Genomic DNA, 18,563 nt, shown 5'->3' on the forward strand with positions numbered 1-18,563 from the left:
AAATGCTGCTGTTCAAAGATCAGCTTTTGATCATAGAAAATGTTCTCATTTTTTTTAAGAAGCCTCTTTTCCTTTTGGATCATGAACATTTAATTAAATAAATGGTGTAGTCTTTCCAGAAATTTAATATATCTCGTTCAAAATGGGGCAGAGTGTTTGATCCTACAATGTATTTGTTAGGCAAAGGGACAGGATACCTTTGGAAAACTAAATTATTCTCGTATGTCACAGGCTACTGCAGAAAAAAAAAGTTAAAAAAGTTTGAATGGAATAAAAGTCTATCTTACACATTTGCATGGCTTTGCAACCTATTCAGAAGATGAAAGGAGGCATTCCAAGAAAGAAGATACTAAGTTTAAAAATAAATTCTTTGGGTTCTGTTGAATTCCACCAACAGAGCCATAACTTTGAAACTAAGGTCAGAGTTGGGTGTTGGGAAGTGTGAGCTCTGTACCACTAACCCTTCTGCATCTTGCTGTATGAGCCTGGGTTATCTCATGCGTGTCTTGCTTTTGTCATGCCCAGAATTTTGTGGTATGGACTCACGGACTTGTTGCATGATATGTGTAACCACATCATCATCCTGGATGTCTTGGGCAGAATCAGTTGACCCCTTCCTCAGTGTAAAATTGATGGTTATAAATGAGTAGTCCTGGAAAAGCACTTTGAAATCCTTTCAGTGAAGATTCAATAAATGCCAAATCCCTTAATGTTACCAGGCAGCGCTAACTTAAAAAAAGAAAACCTCTAGCTAGTGTTCTTAGTTTAATGGAGCTAAGAGAAACAATTTATAAACATATATAAAAATATATGTGTATGTATACATATATATAGTCGTAGAATTTCATGTGTTTAGAGGATCTATGCTGAAACTGTGATAGCCCCATAAATTTTTGCCAAGAATCTTTTAGTTTCCTAGACAGCAAGTGAATGCAACCTTGTGCAAGCAGCTAAGATCATCACTAACTTCCACATCACTGGTGTAACTCACATCAAATGGACAACTTACATGATGGTAGTGTTTGAAGGGTTGTATCCTAAACATGTGCAGTTGAATAACGACAGTGTGAATAGTACCAGATCATTTCACATAGTAAGCGAAGGGCAAAATAAAGTAGTGTGATAGCAGTAATCTTCTCTAGATGTGGCAAAGTCGTCTTTTTTTCTTCCAAAACCACTGCTGAGTTCTGAGAGCAGCCAGAGGTTCAAAAATGTAGTATTATTTTTAAATATATGGGTTGGCATTTTGAAATACCATTAAGTAACCTGAAATTCAACTCTGCAGTAATGAGCTAAAACATTTCATCCTTTTTTATGAAGTGACTTAAATGGAGCACTAGTGAATGAAAGAGCAAATAAAAACAATGCCTGAATGTTAAGAGGGGAAAGCCTTTATCAAATTAGAGAGTTCTTTCTACTTTTTTTCCTGGTTTTAGAATAAAAAAGAACTTGGATTAATACATTTTTGTATGGGATAGACTACATTAATTTGTTTTTAAACATATGCATTCTTGTTTCTTTGCCATGAACTCCTGTGGCACATTGTGGATATTAAACAACTCTGGTGCTTTAACTTGACAAAGAAGTTATCATTTAAATAAATAATTCTCTATATATACCAGCTAAGTTTTTCCTGAAGTTCCAGGCTTTCATTTATTAAAGATTGCTGTAGGAAGAGATCATTAAATGCACTGTTTCAAACCATATTTTATTGCCCAGACTGAAGATGAAATTGCTGTTCAATCTCTTTCTTCCTTTTTAGATCATGTCTCCGTTGGAGGCCTTGGGGATAGCTTTTATGAATATTTGCTCAAGGCATGGCTGATGACGGACAAGACAGATGAAGAAGGCAAGAAAATGTATTATGATGCTGTTCAGGTATATAAGATATTTAAATATTACTTTCCATAATAATCTAATCTATAATAATCCTAAAGAGAAAGGCTCAAGGAACAATGCGAGAGATTTATGTCTTTGCCACCACAGTTGTGTTTTTTTAAAGAATTAGTTTCGCTTTTAAAAAGACTTCATCAAATATAAATGCTGGAGGAATACAGATACTGCGGGAAAGGGGAGAGTCTTGAAGTACAGCTATTTCTTTTCCAACTGCAATACAGTCAGTCTTCTCTGATACTGGAGGAGAAAAGTATAAAATATGCAACAAAAACACATCTACAAGCAGCTCTCAGATAGAAGTTCAATATTTTTTTTCCTCCATTATCCCTAAATATATTCCTTTTGTCCTTTTTCCTTATATCCAGGAGGGAGCTCCTCTGTTGTGTTTTGACCTTATATTTCAGCTGTCAGAGTATTTTGATTGTGGGCAACACAGGGATCGCTATATTATGGTAGATAATTATAACTAAAAATAGGGTTTGTTGCATAATGCCTTTTTGTTACAAGAGGCATATATTTGCCAGCCTCTTTGAAAACAACCAGTTATTCAATTTTGACACAAGAGAAAGTTTTGAAAAATCAGAATTGTTCATACTTACATTTCTATGTCACATTTTATTTATGATCCTTCTGGTCTGCAGTTTGCTTTGTTATTGATGGTATTTCCTTAATATGCTGTTTGGGGAGAAATAATGGGTTTGTGACACCAGATTGAGACGTGAGAAGTATCAAGTTTAAATTCATATTTACAGGCTTTCCTTCCAGTCTTGGGCAAATGACCTATTTTCTCGGTTCGTTGCTTTCATACACACACACGCACGCATATATATATAGAGATATATACATACATATATATACATACATATATGTATATGAAAGAGGATAATATTACTTCTTTTTTCCCCATCCTTTCATCTGTTTTGACTGGAAGCTCTCTAGGGCCAGGACTTCTCTCTCTTACTAACTGTGTGTATGTACAGTGCCTCTGTAGACAAGGCTTCGAGACGCTAAGCGCTATCTGCTTATTCTTTGATACATCTAGAAATGCACTATCCCTAGTGAAGAGATATAAGTCTCCTTTTAGTTCCTGTACCACAAAAAGTGGTGACATTAAAAAAATGCAACCCTGGCTCATTGCAACTACTTTTTCTTTTTTTTTCTTTTTTTTTTTTTTTTATTTTTTCATAGAATCATAGAATGGTTTGGGTTGGAAGGGACCTTTAAGATCAATTACTTCCAAGCCCGCTGCCATGGGCAGGGACACCTTCCACTAGACCAGGTTGCTCAAAGCCCCGTCCAGCCTGGCCTTGAACACTGCCAGGGATGATGCATCCACCACTTCTCTGGGCAACCTGTGCCAGTGCCTCACCACCCTCACAGCAAAGAACTTCTTCCTAATGTCTAATCTAAATCTACCCTCTGTCAGTTCAAAGCCATTGCCCCTGGTTCTGTCACTACATGCCCTTGTAAAAAGTCGCTCTCCAGATTTCTTGTAGGCCCCCTTTAGGCACTGGAAGCTGCTCTAAGGTCTCCCCAGAGCCTGCTCTTCTCCAGGCTGAACAACCTGAACTATCTCAGCCTGTCTCCATAGGAGACGTGCTCCAGCCCTCTGCTCATCTTTGTGGTCCTCCTCTAGACTCTCTCCAAAAGGTCCACATCCTTCTTATTTTCAGGGCCCCAGAGCTGAATGCAGTACTCCGAGGTGGGGCCTCACAAGGGCAGAGTAGAAGGGAGAGTCACCTCCCTTTACCTGCTGGTCATGCTCCTTTTGATGCAGCCCAGCATATGGGGTGCATTTCTCATTAGCAGGAAAAGTCATTTGTGATGATTTGCGTAGGGTGTGATCTCTGGTGGTAGTAAATCTGATGACCAAGTATCCTCTGCTAAAAAAATCCTGCCTTTAATTTTGTAAGTGCGGATTTGGATGCAGTCAGCCTCATTTTCACTGCTAATGTGGTTTTAGCTTCAGAGCAAAAGGTGGATTTTAAATTAGGTTTGAGTACATTTGAGGCTTTAACGTAAAAACAGTGATACTATAATAGCTCAGCCATTAGGTTGGCAGCCAAACAGAGAGAACAAAGTGTCTGATAATACAGTATCAATTCATCTTACCATGGAAGGCATTTTGAAGCACCTCAAAGCTGCTTCCAGTCTTCTACTTCCACTGGTTTAATAACGTCACGTTTCTCTTTTAAACACATTCTTACACAGGCTAAGTGCTAATGCATAGACTCATGCAGTTAAAAAAAAAAACCCTTTTTTGTTTTTTTTTTAACCTTTGCCAGTATGTCTGCTCTGGAAACCATTGCAGGCAGAATATCACAAATGTGGTGTGACCATCACCCTTGTTGGAAGGACTGTGAGCACATTGCCTCCCATTCTGCTGCAGAACAGCAGGGGCACGTTGATCCTAGCTGGTAACAGAGAGCCCAAGAGAGCCCCGTGCCTCAATGGCCAGTGCTGGGTTGTTCCTGCTAAGGCTGAAAGGTTCACCTTCCCCTGCCTTGAGCACAGCTGGGCTGAGGTACATCAGGAAGTTGCTTGCTGTGTGCCACAGAAGCAGGTGTGCTGTCCCATGTCAGCTGTGCAGTGGCAGTGTGCCTGAGTGCCTCCTGAGCCAGCCCAAACCACCCGCTGGGTGGAAAGCTGCCTAGATCAGGGAAGAGTGCTGGGAGTGCTCCAGGCGGTGTCCATGCAGGGTGTGGCAGCATGGCTTTGTTTAAACTCACTTCAGCTATACCTAGATAACGACCTCCTTGAGTTTGAAAGTTCTCGCAGGCATCCTGAGGTCACAGTGGGGAGCAGAAGTGGTGATGGCCACCTCATTGTGCAGCCGGTTCTCCATGCTTGGGATTGAGCTGGGGGAGCACAATTGCCAGTTAGCAGCATCACCAGATATGGCAATATCAATGTCAAGAGTCTGAGCTCTGCTGTATATGACTAGATTTAAAGTACCTATTATCTTAATATTTTTAGTAGTACTAGATCTTAAGCAGTCCAAGCATTGCGTCTGTCCATTGTGTCAGTTTGAGAGGGCCTAACTAAATACGTGCTGGATTTCACCATTCTGCTGGTTGAAGGCTATTTCCAGTGTTTTCTGAGTGATGGCATTCATGTTCCCTGCTTCCTGTACCGAGGCACATCTATACCAAAGCTGAATGTGTACATGCAGCATGTGGAGGTACAGCTCGATGTAATGTAGCTGGTTCAGAAAATAGCAGGGAAGTTGCAGTCCCACAGAAGCTGCAGACTGCTTGGGCCCCATTGAGGTGACAGGTTCTTCACCAAGTAACTAGCCTGTTTTGAAATCCATCCCAATATTGCCTTTATTGCTATTGATCCCTTACTTATCTAAATTAAAGTTAATTTAAGTGTCTGCACAAGCTGCAGTCCTTTTTTATGACTAAGCCTACATGTTTGGGCATTCTGAGACTGCTTTGTATTTTCTTAGATAAATTTCCCCTGACGCTTTCAGAATCTTTTTAAGACTACGCCAAAGGGAACAGCGTGATTATTCCTGGCCATTCGGTCCAGCACATACCCACCAAATTCTGAAAGAGCAATGTGAAGGTTTGATGCCTAATTCAATATCTTCCACAATCCAGAAACCACAAATGAAAATATATGGTGTTATAGTTCACTGTGAAAAGCTGAAATTTATTTAGGTAAAGCTTTGGGGTGATTTCTTACATTGTTCTGTAACTCATATTAAAACAAAGAGTTCTTTCTATTAGAATTTTTGTAGCACCTATAGATTGTTTTATGGTTTAAGTTAAAAGCAATAACTAAGATGTCAAACTGGATTTAAAAACTTTTTCTGCTTTCCATGAATAAAATGTGTATTTTGCTGATGCCATTTAAAGAGGTGATTTCTAAAGGGAAAAGGGACGGAAATAGTCTTATTTTGAATACCAGAGAATAATATGAATGTATTTATAAGGCCACAAGAGGGATTCATAAACTCTAGAATTCACACAAAAGACAAGTGAATGTATTTTTAATGTAACTTATTTTGCTTTTTTGAAAAGCAATGCATATAATGTCCTGTTTCATATAATACAGGAAGAGTTCTTCTTAAATTGGGTTCAATGGGTAGCATGCAACATTTAGTTACAAAACAAATGTGTATTCAGCTTTTATTCGTATTTTGAGCATGTAACTGCCCACAGAGCAATCTGTCAGTCTTTGCAAATATCCAGGACAGGAGCCATCCCATTCTTTTCAGTTAACACAGTTGATCTCTGAGACGCAATTGAGTAGGTTCAGTAAGAGAGCATGATAATTTAGAAAAAAAGTGGATCTTGTGGGTTCACTTACATATAGTCTAGCAACAGCAGTGTCACAAGCAACTGCATCAAATCCTCCCCTCTTGCATGTCAGAACTCATTTTCTAAGTTGAAGGGCAATTTTGCAGCTGTTCTTGTTAATAGGTTGTCTCACTCTTGATGTCTGATGATCATGTATCTTTTCCAGATTTTCCCATTATATTTCTTTATGGCCATTGCTGCAAGCTTTAAGCATCTTAAATACTTTCTTTCTCTCTGATGCTGCTTTCATCCCCTCCTCAGTGTATTTCTAGAGAAGGGGCATATCTAAAGGCTGTAAAGAGAGCAGTTACTCAGCCCAGAAGAACTTCACAGGAGGAGGGAGAATCCCTCGCCAGCACTTCCCAAGCAGCTTGGTTCAGTGCATCCCTGTGGTATCAGAGAGGTAAAGCCGCTGTGAGGCGCAGCTTTATCTTAAGCCAGGATAGTTTATTTTTAGACATTTAGATAGTTTAATTTTTCATCGTGGGTGACAGCTGCTTAGAAGATTGCAACAAGAAGAGTAGTGATCTCTGGAGAACCTAGCATGTGGAAGTAGGAATGGTAGAAATATCAAAAAGAAGAATAGATGTTGTGAAGCAGTGCCACGGCTGTTCTCTGACAGATTCCGACAGCACTCCTGAAAGTCAGGCTCCTGCTAGGCTGGATTGTGCGATTAAGGAATGCAGTAACCTTTTGTGGGTATCAAAAGGCGAGAAAGTCATTTTTGGCCTCAGGATTTTGAGTATTCAGACAGAAAGTATAGAGGATCACTGTATATTTTTTATATAATATTTATATCATCACTTATAATTTTTTTTTTTTGCACACTGCTAACTTTGAGACTAGCCTTATTATACTCAGTTTGTACTCTGCCAAAGGAAGCTATATGGTTTTGGTTTGGGGGGCAAGGGTGTGGTGTATATTTGTCAGCATTAAGTAGTGAATATTTTTCAGACCTGTCAAGATTTCAGCCTTTCAGATAAATAAAAGAAATCCATGTAGACTCTTTTCTCATTGAAATGAGGGAGACAACAAAGTGTTGTTAGCAAATTGAAAACATGGTATTGGCACATAGGCTCTTTTCATCTCCAGAGTTTCAGGAGTGTCTATTTAACTGTGGTGACAGCCTGGTGGCTGCTCTGCTGATTGCAGTTTCCATTAAGTTGCTTGAAGTTGTTTGCTTTGTGATCGTAGTGATCTTAAAAGGTACATAACTGATGTGGACAATGACAGAACTGCAACAACTCAATTAGAACAGTTGGTCACACTGGGTAAAGCTAAAAGTATGTTAATGAACAGAACATTCAGTACTTTAGCACTTCTTGGCATTGAAGGAAATATATATATAGGGCAGGCAGGGTGGTGCAATAGGAGCCCATCTTCAGGTTGAAACACTTGGTACAGGGAACCCAGCATTCCCACTGTGTACATTTTTTTTTTCAAGGGGGAGAGGTATCGTCTATAACTTCAGTGTGTAAAAATTAATAAACAGGCAGTTTATTTACATATTTTGTCAGCTGTCATGTTTAAAGTATTTATCACCCAGCTGCACTGGTGTTCTGCATGTAGCAATAGTATAGCTGTATTATGAAGGAACACAAAGTTCATTACATTTAGCAGATGGGAACATCCAGAGGATTCACTGCTCCTTTTTATTCTCTTTACTATATTTCCCCTCTTCAGAGGAGTTTTGAGGCTTTTCACAACTGCTTACAGAAAGCATCAAGATTAAAGACAGGCTTCTGCAGATTTTTAAATCGTTAATAATATATTTATAACTGCACAATGCCTATGTTTTGGACTATAGAAAGTATTTATTAAAATGTTTGCCTGTTTATGGGCTGTCAGGAGAAGCAGCAGAAATTGTTAGATCTCTTTAAGGATAATTTGAACTAGAAGAGTCCTGTGAGAGAAATTGTCCCCTTTTTGCTCTTGGCTTTGCTATTGTTGTCACAGCAGTCTTGTCCTTACTGCTTGTGCTATTTTCATTTCCTTTTTTTGACAGCAAAAGAATTTGTCAGGAGCAATAGATACATATTCTAGAATATTCAGAAAATATAAAATGCAACATTTTGAGAGTGACTTGCTTTGATTCATGCCATTCCATTAATACTATTTTAAGAACATGAGTAAATGCAGCCTTCTGGTAGCAAAAGCAGCATTAAGTACATTTAGTGTAAGAGCACTGGTGCTCTTAGGGACACTAGCTGATCTATATAGGGAAAAAAAACCAACCCAAAACATAATTAGATTTTCAGACAAAAGTAAATTATCAGTTTTCCCCTAAAACTTAATTATCTTTTTAGTGATCAGATGGATAGACAGCACAGTAGTAGATGTTTGCCAGTGTTTCCATTTCAAAAATTTAGGTATCTCCATTATAAGCATTCATATTTCATTTCATGTGTAAGCTTATCTGTATAACACATCTTCAGTAAAAAAATGTAAAAGAAGTAAAAGACTTCAGAAAGCGCCGTATTGCTTTCAAAATGTTTCTTATATACTGTATTTAAACAAATGAAAGCTCTTCTGTGTCCAAATCTCAGGCTTGATTTTTAAAGTTAGTAAGCAGAGAGGACCTTGGGATAACAAGACGCCTCTTTTCCTTAGCAGCAGTATTTAAATAAATTGTAACAGGGGCTTGAACTTCCTATTTAATCCTAGGTTTTCTGGCTGTATGCTTTCACATAATTCAGACATCTTGGAATACATATTTAAAACCTGTATGAACAATATTTAAGAAAACAAAATCAATTCATAAGGTTTAAAAAAAAAAAAAAAGCACAATGTTTTTCTGCCATCTCCAAAAGAGCTGCAGTAATGCAAATGCATAATAAACTCATAGGAATTTTGGATAAAAGTATAAATTTGATGAATTATTAACATTGCTGAAAAAAGTGTCTACTGCATTAGATCAACAGAGAAAACATGAAGGAAGTAACTTAAAGTCAAGAAAACAGGCAATTGACTTATAAACTCAACAGCATGCAAAACCACAGTAATCCTGACCCGCCTGCTGTGTGCAGTTTCAAAGCAATAAAATGTATTGGTGCAAGCCTTAAACACTAAAATAAATGAACAATTGACATTATACATCTTTGAATTACTGGAAATATCACGTGATAGAATTCTGTTTCATACTCACTGTTGCTTCTAATTGTCAAAATACTGTTTATGAAGAAGGTTCCTAAGGGAAGAAAAATGTATTAAAAGTTTGAACCGAGATGATTTATAGTGCTTTGTTGTAAAGAAGCCTGCTGAGTTGTAATTATTCCCAAAACAAACATTATTAATCCTGGAAATTTAGAACTAGGATGATAGTTTTGAAGTTTCAAATTCATTAAGGTATAGAAATATGTAACTATGACTTGCAAGACAGTTTTATCTCCAGCTACAGTGACATCTTGAGGTGGGAAATGAAATACCCGGGTTTTGTTAAAAACAGCAGTAGTCAGTGAAATTCATTCATCATAATTAAAGAGTTATTGTAAGAGGAGAGGTAAAATGCCTGAGTGCTAGAGGAAGTAGAACTGCAGTTCTGCATTGTATTTTGAGGTTTGTAATTTGTTATCCCTGCTCCTTTAGCAGAGGTAGCCTTTTGTGGCACATGTTTATTTTGAATTTAGCAACTTTGAGGAGCAGAACTTTTTTCCTGAGAAGCCTCCACCTGTGCTCTGTAGATTTCTCTGTTAATATTTTTATTACCTGTCAGCATAATCCACCAAGAGAACACCCTCTATTAAAAATAAGCTTGTTGATTAGGTTTTTTTACTCATTTGAACAGTGAGATTACTTCAGTTCTGTATCTTCTATGTTTCTCTATAAGCAATCCAGTTCAAGGTCCTAAACAACTCAAAGGGCAAACGAAGGACTTGCCAATCACAAAATCAAGTCAGGGATTGAGGAAGGGGGCGATGAAGACAGCATTTAAACTGTGTGAAAAGCTTAAAGGAGTGAAGAACTAAAGGAAGGAAAATGAGTATTTATTAGGAGAGTCCAGTTCTGCTTAATTTTACGAGGATAAGGAGCGGCAGTGTAATAAATATAAAGGCTTAGGAACAGGCTGATAAGCAGAGAACACAAAACAAATTGCTCTAAGAAAGGGAGTAGGAGGGAGAGGAAATTAGGTTGGGGAAAACTGAAGAATTTCTCTTGTGCTGTCAATAACAGAGACTACAGACATGCAATTTGCAGTCCTGTAATCTAAACAATTCCTAATGTTTCATTCACTGCAGTTCTTCCAATGTGACAGATAGGCAAGGGCACAATTTTAGTATATGAACTCATGAGAAAGATGCCAGGAATAAGACACGGTGCGCTTGAGTCACAATTCAAACCGTAACAGGGACTGTTTATGTTTCTAATTGAGTGCTCCAGCATTTTTACATGCTGGGAAGAAATAATTTCCCACAACATGGGGAGAAAAATAATTTAGCGAAAGGCTTTCTTGCCATGAGGACTGCAAGTAGAGCCTTACATAAAAGCACACACAAAAAAATAGTTGCCAGGAACTGTATCAGCCATAAAAGTTAGTCTGGCTGTAAGTGCTTGAAGGTGCACAACATGTAGTGAAATTATTTCTTTAAAATACCGGCAAATATTGATTTTGCTTTAGTTTGTCTTTCTTCCTCTCCTTTTCTGTCCACTGTCTTTTTTTCAGGCTGTCTCAAATTTTATATTTTTCTTTTTTTTTTTTTGGTCACTGCCAGGTAGCATGTGCTATTGCTCCCTTTGGGAACATACATTTGCAGCCACTTTTTCTTTGCAATCTTTTATGTTGTACAAGTCTCTCTGCTTTACCTTAACGGAAAGAAAGAAATTACTGTTTGAATTGCAGAAATAGATTCTGGAAAACAGTAAAATGAAATTTTCATTCACTTAAAAGAAAAACTGTACCAACTCCAAATAATTATCCATCAGTAATGTATTTTCAGCTAATCAGAGACCCCATTCTTCTAGCATTTTTTTATTATTTGCTTATACTGTATGTTGGTTTATATTGAGAATATTCATTACAGTTAAAAGAAAGAATAATCTCTATAGTGATAAATATAACACCACCTGATCTGCAAGCAGTGCAGGAAGGAATTATTTGTAGGTGGGGCCAAGTCGTAATCGAGCTGCAATTCAATAAATGTGTCCCATGTTTTTAAGTGTGTAGATACTTACATCAAAAGAAAAGTAAATTGCTCCTAAGTATGAAATTCAAAATTAATTCTCCGAAACAGAGCTTTTCACTTGGGTGGATCTTTGTAATCATTCTACATATTCATGTTTTATAATAACTTGGCTTAGTAACTTGATTTTCCTGCCAGAACTGCACCCACGGCACTGCAGATAACAAGGGCTAGCTAGAACTTTCTCACCTTTGCGCTCAAGATTATTTATACTTCAAACAATTGCCCATGTATTCTAGCTAGTAATGTAGTCCTGCACTGGACCTCAAGCTTATTTAAAAAATGAATGTATTTCGGAAAGTTCAGCCCAGCCTCATGGCACTTACAACCTTTGCGGAACTCACTGAAAAATATTTCGATGTGCTGCTCACTGAAGTACATACCATTATAACCACAAAAATACTAAAAATATGAATAGCAGTTTTGTGAATTGCCAATGGATGGATGATAGATGGCATTTTGGCAGTTTGGGTATAGATTGAGAATAGATAATTGAAAGAGGACTGATTTTTGTTTATCGTTTACTTCGAAAATATTTTATTATACTAACACGTTATACAAACATTATATATTCCAGAAGTAGTGCTTTATTTGGAAGTAAATTCTGAAACAAAGAACTATAGTTAGGTTGGACTTGTGGTGAAAAGGAAGGTTTTACCATGCTCTATTGCTGCCAATACTCTTATCAATACAGCAGTTCAAAATTTCAATGTTGGGGAGTTTTTTTATATGTTCTACTCATGCAGGGTATACTTTTTCTTTTTTTTTAACATCAAAAGCATTTCATTCTTGAGGCTTTCTAAATATGCTGATTTTTTATAATAGTTTTTGGGGTTTTTTTTTTTAATATGTTGGGTTCCAGAAACAGCTGGAACACACCTAAAAAATTCACACTTTGATGCCATGCTGGAATTATTCCAGATTTCATGCAACTTTGATACTGCAGATTCGTTAGCAAGCCTTTGGAGAACGTTGTTCCAGGGCAAGTGGCTAATCTCTCTATTCTCAATCAGAGGGCAGATAAGTAGCAATGAAAGAAGGAAAACCTATTTTTGATGAGAACAGTTTGTCTAGCTCAAACCAAAAATGGCCCATGAAGAAACTTCTTGGATTTAGTTGAAGCTTTTGCGTGTCCCCCTGTAAGCTCCAGGGCAGTGGTTTTGTGCACTGTGCTGGTGCAACACCCAATACCACAAAAAGAGCTACCAGCCTTCTGGGAAGAGATGCTCCTTTGCCCTTCATGCTTTACAAAAGCTGTTTGATTAAGGTCAGTTTGCTTAAATCATGTAACTTCTACAAACTATGACTTCATAAGCACATATCTTCAAACGAAGTTTAGGCTTTACCGAGTTACAATGTTTGTTTTCCTGTCTTCCAGAATGGCTTGAGTTTATTAAGCGCTGATGGATTTGCAAGTTCAGCACACTTGGGCTCATGGTCTCTGATGGTTATTTGTACATACGGAAGGTTATTTGGATTTCACGGCTAGGTAGAAATGATTAGTTACCTAGCATGCCGTTAATAAAGGCATATGCATTGGTGTAGGTATTATCTAGCACTCAGGGACCCATGACTGTACAAAGTATGACAAGGCAGTTTGACAGTCTGTAATATATCAAATAGCTACCTAATAAAAATAGCTTTAAGTAAGATGTTTACGTAATAAAAATAACTTTTAATAGGCATATATACTAGTTCTTAATAGGACCCATTTATAAAACCAAGATGATTTGCTTTACTAAACATGAATAATTAATTTGGAAATATATTTTTATTTTGTGACATTCTTAGCATCCATTAACATCAATTTGTTGGTTTCTGAACATCAGTTTGTCAGAATAATTTTAAAATTTCCTAAGTGGAAGTCATCTTTATTCAGCCTGAACTTTACTTTTGAGCCAAAAGAGGGGAAAAAACCCTCTGAAAGATTAATTGGTATTGCAAAATCAGTTTTCATACTACGAGAATCATCCTTGGTCTAGTTACTGTAGTTCCGAAGGTGCATGATTACTCTTATTTCTGCAAGAGACAGTAATACTTCATTCTGTCTTTCTTTAATTTTTTACTAAAAAATCATAATATAGGTAAATTTAGTCATTAATCTATTTTTATATTCGTTTATTTTTAAAATAAATTCTGACTCAATAGCTAAGTGACCAGTAGAGTTATCAATTCTTGCCAGAATTGTCGATTTGGTGAGATGGGGCTACCATTAAAGGTTTAATGAAATGTTGTTAAATTAAATGTTTTTCATTTCTGAACTTAGTAAGTAAAACTTACAATTATTCTGCTGATGTTTCTAGTTTAGAGAAGATTTTTCATGCTTATAAAGACTACCTTTACAGATGTTCAAATGGGAAGGATAACTACAATCAATCCCTTCTCTTTATAACACTTTTTTTAAAATCCTAGCTTTTTTATTAATAGTTCTCTGTACTGATATATTATTGATGTTTTTTCTCTTGTATAATGCATGTTGAGTACTGTTTCTGTATCTTAGGATTTCAATAGAACAAACCAGAGCACTGCTGGATAACTGAATGTATGATAGCATTGTTTGTCTCCTCTCCATTACCCTTTAAAGAGTAATAGCTTACTTTCTGTGTGGACTTCTAATTAATGTGCTCTTCTACATCTCCTCTATTTTTTTAATTCTGTTTCTTCCACAAGGGAAGGTTGTTTTCCTGGGTTTTGCAATCAGTGACCATACATTGCTAATGTCACTAATTTCTATTTCTCTCTAGGAAGCTTGTATATTTTTATTCTGCTTAGTTTTCTTCCAGAAACCTCAGTGAGACCCTACACTTGATTGATCACTACAGAGGAAATCAATCTGGGAGGGGAAACTCATTGGAATACCATATAGACTCAGAGGCCTAACATCATTTAGTGCGGTCACTGAGTCAGGCATTTTGAATATGAGTTATGTCTGCATATAACTGACATGAAATTATATCATTAACCACATCCTTTAAGCCAGAATTAAAATGGGAAGTATGGAAGCTGAAGTGATCACTAACCACCATTAAAGTGAAATTACTTGAAATTGCTCAAAGAAAAGAAAATAATTCTAATATGTAATTGTATTTTTTAAGTCTTCCCAATATTTTTTAAAATGTACTGCCTAAATTGATCAAAATTGTAGCAAAATTAATCATCATTACTGATGTATACTAAATTGTAGCTCTACTTTGAGGTTATGCTATCTCCTATTACCCATTTTACTTTATAAGCAAAGGTAATAATGGAGAAAAAACAACCAACATACAAGACAAATTTGTCTTTGTCCTTCATACTTTACCAAATGGTACCTTTGGCTTGAAACCATGTACTTTTGCAGGCTATAGAGACCCACCTTATTCGAAAATCAAGCGGGGGGCTGACATACATCGCTGAGTGGAAGGGTGGACTGCTTGAACATAAGATGGGACATCTCACTTGTTTTGCTGGAGGCATGTTTGCTCTAGGAGCAGATGGAGCACCCAATGACAAGACAGGCCATCACATTGAGCTCGGTGCTGAAATCGCAAGGACTTGCCATGAATCCTACGATCGTACAAGTAAGTACTGCATGGCAGAGTTTAGTTTCACAGCTTGACTTTGTGAAGGCAGCCATCAGTATTTTTGCATAATGCTGAATGAAAATTGTATGATGGTAAGAACTCTTCGTCCTTTCTGAGCAAATGCCACTTTGCTCTAATCAACTTTAAGAATGCTGCTCTGTTTTGTAAGTAGTTTCTGTGCACCTGAATCATATCTGCTCACTCCGGTAATTAATGTAATAGCCTTTTTTCCCACTTTGCCAATTTCTGTATAGACAAATACAAATAAGAGAGGAACACTGTTCATTAATGCATCAATATAGCTTTTAAACATGTTTCATGCACAAAAAATTATTTGATTCTCAGTTCTGCTGGTGCTATGCTGCAAACAATAGAATTGCACAAAGAAAGTGGATTTCAGTGCTGGAAATTTCTTTGGGTTCTTCATCTTCTTAGAGAAAAAACCCTAGCAGCGTTTCAGGTCCCAGAGTGTATTTTCCAGTTTGATATAGAAAAGTAAATATCCTTGTCTTTTAAGTAAAATTTCACGTTACTAGTTATATTAAGTCTTCCAGAATGCAAATGTTAGCATCACTGTTCAAACTGGAACTGCTGTTTAAGGCATTGATGAAGAACAGCTCTCTCCTACTCTGAATTATTTATAAAATATTAAAACCAGGAGGTGCTGCAGTATGTTTCAGAAATTATATACCCTTTGGGTAACCTGGCTTTGTGCCACATGAAAGGATAGTTGATTTGGTAGGTTACATAATTTAAAACCTTTTAAAATGCCTTTATTCTAGCATGTGTCTTTATACTGGCTAGGCATGAAACTGGGACCAGAAGCCTTCAGATTTGATGGTGGTGTTGAGGCCATTGCTACAAGACAAAATGAAAAATACTACATCCTACGACCAGAAGTCATAGAGACCTACATGTACATGTGGCGGCTCACTCATGACCCAAAGTACAGGCAGTGGGGATGGGAAGCTGTAGAGGTAATGTTCTGTTGGACTTTTTTCTTACTAAATCCCAGTAACTTGTTAAGCGAGCTATTGAATGATATCTGGATCTTGTTTAGCAGTTGGAGCGTAAATATATGTTTTAAATCAGTAATATTAACTCAAATTTCCAGAGATTCATTTACTCAATAGATAACTAAGATCATTTTGACAAAACCAAATACTGCTGGCATTGTATATTAGGAAAATAGATTGTGATTTCTCCTGCTTCAACACATCTCAGGTCAGGGTCATATTTGGATGTGCTGCTCAAGATGTGGAATATTGCTACACGTGAAGGGAAAGTGCAAACCTGTCAAATTTGAGCCTTTGACGTGGAAATAAGTTTTATGAAGTGCATTTCCAATAGTAATTGTGTGAAGGTGATTTTAATTAAGGTGATGAAGGCCAAGAGGAATTACTAGATAGTACCAAACATTTAAAAAAAGGATTACTTTCAAAAAGCACAGGTCATATGGACTGAACTCCATCAATGATAATGATCTCTTCTAGATGTAAATTTCTGTGTCCCACTAGCATTTGAGCTTCAAGCAGCTCATGTTACTGGGTTATGACTCCATATACCAGGCTGCAACATGACATCCACCAGTTACCTGGCTCCCTCGACAGCATCCAAGAACTGTTAATTGTATTCAGTATTAACTGTGTGAGATACTGAACGTATCTCAAATGCTGTGCAAGTGTTGAGTGTTTGGTAATTAGGTATTCCTGAAGAATGAAATTTCTGGTAAAATCTACTTCCCATAAAAGAATAGTTGCTAGCATTAACTATACTTCTACTCTCTTCTCCTTGTTTGAATATTCACAGCAATTCTCTAGCTGCAGTCAACACTGTTTTCAGCTAGGTAGAGTGTAGTTATTTAGGACATTTGATTTGCCTCCCTCAGGTGTTGGCTCTGTCAGCTCTGAAACAGTATGCTTCTGAATTAATGATTGCAAAGCAATATTTTTTTTTATTTTTTTTAAACATCTAATTTGGAGTGCTGTTCCCTTCCTTTCCTCTTTGCTAACACCAGTTAGAAAGGACACATTTTACTACTGGAATCTTCCCAGGCAGATTATAATTGGAATATTTACAATGGCTGCTTATGGAAGTCAGCCCACCAGGCTTCAGCGATGCCAAGTGTTATTTCTCCAGAAGATGTTTTTCCTGATTCATTGTCGCTGCCCGCACTGATAACATTGTTATAAACAATTGAAATGTTTTACTTATTATTCTTTACCATGTTGGTTCAGATTGTTTGTGTTTATTGCAAGTTTGTACACTCATTTACCTTTGTAGCACTCCCCATGTGTTCCTTGTTTAACATTCTTGTGGCTACTCTCGTCTGGCTCTAACTCAGTGGATTACAGCCCACGTGTGGGAGATGCTGCTGGTCCCATTCTGGACAGGCCCATCTTCCACTGCCCTAATGTGCATGTGCATGTTTCACAAAAACAAAGCTTACAGCTTGACAGAAGTTAGAGTCAGCTGTAGGTTTCAAATCTTTTTTTCTTTTTCTCTTCTTCCTCAATGTTTATAGCCATACAGTTCCACCTTATACTGTATTTTTTTGTTCCAACACGTGTCATGATAGCTTACCACAACTATTTCATAAATTCTGCTCCCTCTTGCTCCTTATTCTTGCAGTCCCTCATTCCCTTTTTGGTCTTGGGGAAGTCTGTGACCACTGAATATGGTTGGTTTAATTTCCAATACCTGCTGCATGAAGAGGAACCTGAGAATGAAACAAGAAAAAAGGGGGAACAATCAAACCATTTGTTGTTGCCCAGAAAAGTTGTTCAGGTGTTTCATGTCCATTTTCAACTCATGATACTGGCAATAAGAACACATCAGGTTTTTTCCCAGTGCTCTTATAGCAGAAAAGGAGGCTGCTCTCTAAATCATGGCTTCTAAACTCTCCAAGAAATCTATTAATTCTTTCTCTAACTTTGATAGACTAAAAACATGGTCTAGCCTCTCCATTTTCTCTTTGGAAACTCACTTTGCTGCTTTAATTTGAGCTCAAGATCACTTTGTATCTATTGCAGCAGTTGGAGAAAATGCAGTTATGACCACCAGCAATATCTGCTGTTACTGAGTCAGAAAGGTTTTAATCAGCTTAGCTCATGAACATCTCCCTTTCTGCGTTATAAATGTGGCACATATTTTGAATTCATAGCACTTCCTTTGTTTTTTCCCTTTATGATACTTTGAGACTGTCAGCCAGTTTTCACTCTGCTTGATGTTTCCCATTACTCCAGCATAACTGATCTTAGCCACCCTCATTTTCTGAGAGCTACTAATTTAAAATGTGTTCGATTGTTTCTTCCCCACCCACCACTATCCCACTGTCAGTATGAGTATCACTGTAGTCTCAAACTGCAGATATGGGCACAAAAGGCCAGTACTGCCAGCTAAAGGAGGATGAAAACAAAGAGCCTTTTTGTCGTACTAATGTTGCACATGAACGTCCTGTTCCTTTAGTTAAGCGGAAGGTAACTTTGAGGGCTAAGATCTTCATGTTTGTGTCAAGTAGATACCAGCAGATGGCTAACACGGTGCAAGTTAACCTCTTAGTTCACAGCATAGCAGTTTGTTCGGGTAGCTATTTGGTATCTCCCTACCATGAACTTACA

General features: G+C 37.3%; 1 protein-coding gene and 1 long non-coding RNA gene across 2 annotated transcripts in view; one reads left to right on the forward strand and one right to left on the reverse strand.

The window, feature by feature from the left end:
- MAN1A1 (mannosidase alpha class 1A member 1) overlaps window positions 1-18,563 on the forward strand; it is a 148,111-nt gene that overhangs the window by 122,836 nt on the left and 6,712 nt on the right. Inside the window, exons 8-10 of the mRNA XM_030491094.1 lie at window positions 1,763-1,878; window positions 14,721-14,940; window positions 15,748-15,920. Coding sequence (XP_030346954.1) covers window positions 1,763-1,878; window positions 14,721-14,940; window positions 15,748-15,920 — 509 coding nt within the window. The remainder of the gene's footprint in view (window positions 1-1,762; window positions 1,879-14,720; window positions 14,941-15,747; window positions 15,921-18,563) is intronic.
- LOC115610076 lies at window positions 5,878-17,827 on the reverse strand. The gene is made up of 3 exons (XR_003992102.1): window positions 17,527-17,827; window positions 14,736-15,189; window positions 5,878-9,390 (listed from the first exon to the last, which is right to left on the reverse strand). It is a non-coding gene; the product is annotated as an uncharacterized LOC115610076 (long non-coding RNA).

The sequence above is a fragment of the Strigops habroptila genome, chromosome 6 (assembly GCF_004027225.2).
Source record: "Strigops habroptila isolate Jane chromosome 6, bStrHab1.2.pri, whole genome shotgun sequence".
Lineage (NCBI taxonomy): Eukaryota > Metazoa > Chordata > Aves > Psittaciformes > Psittacidae > Strigops > Strigops habroptila.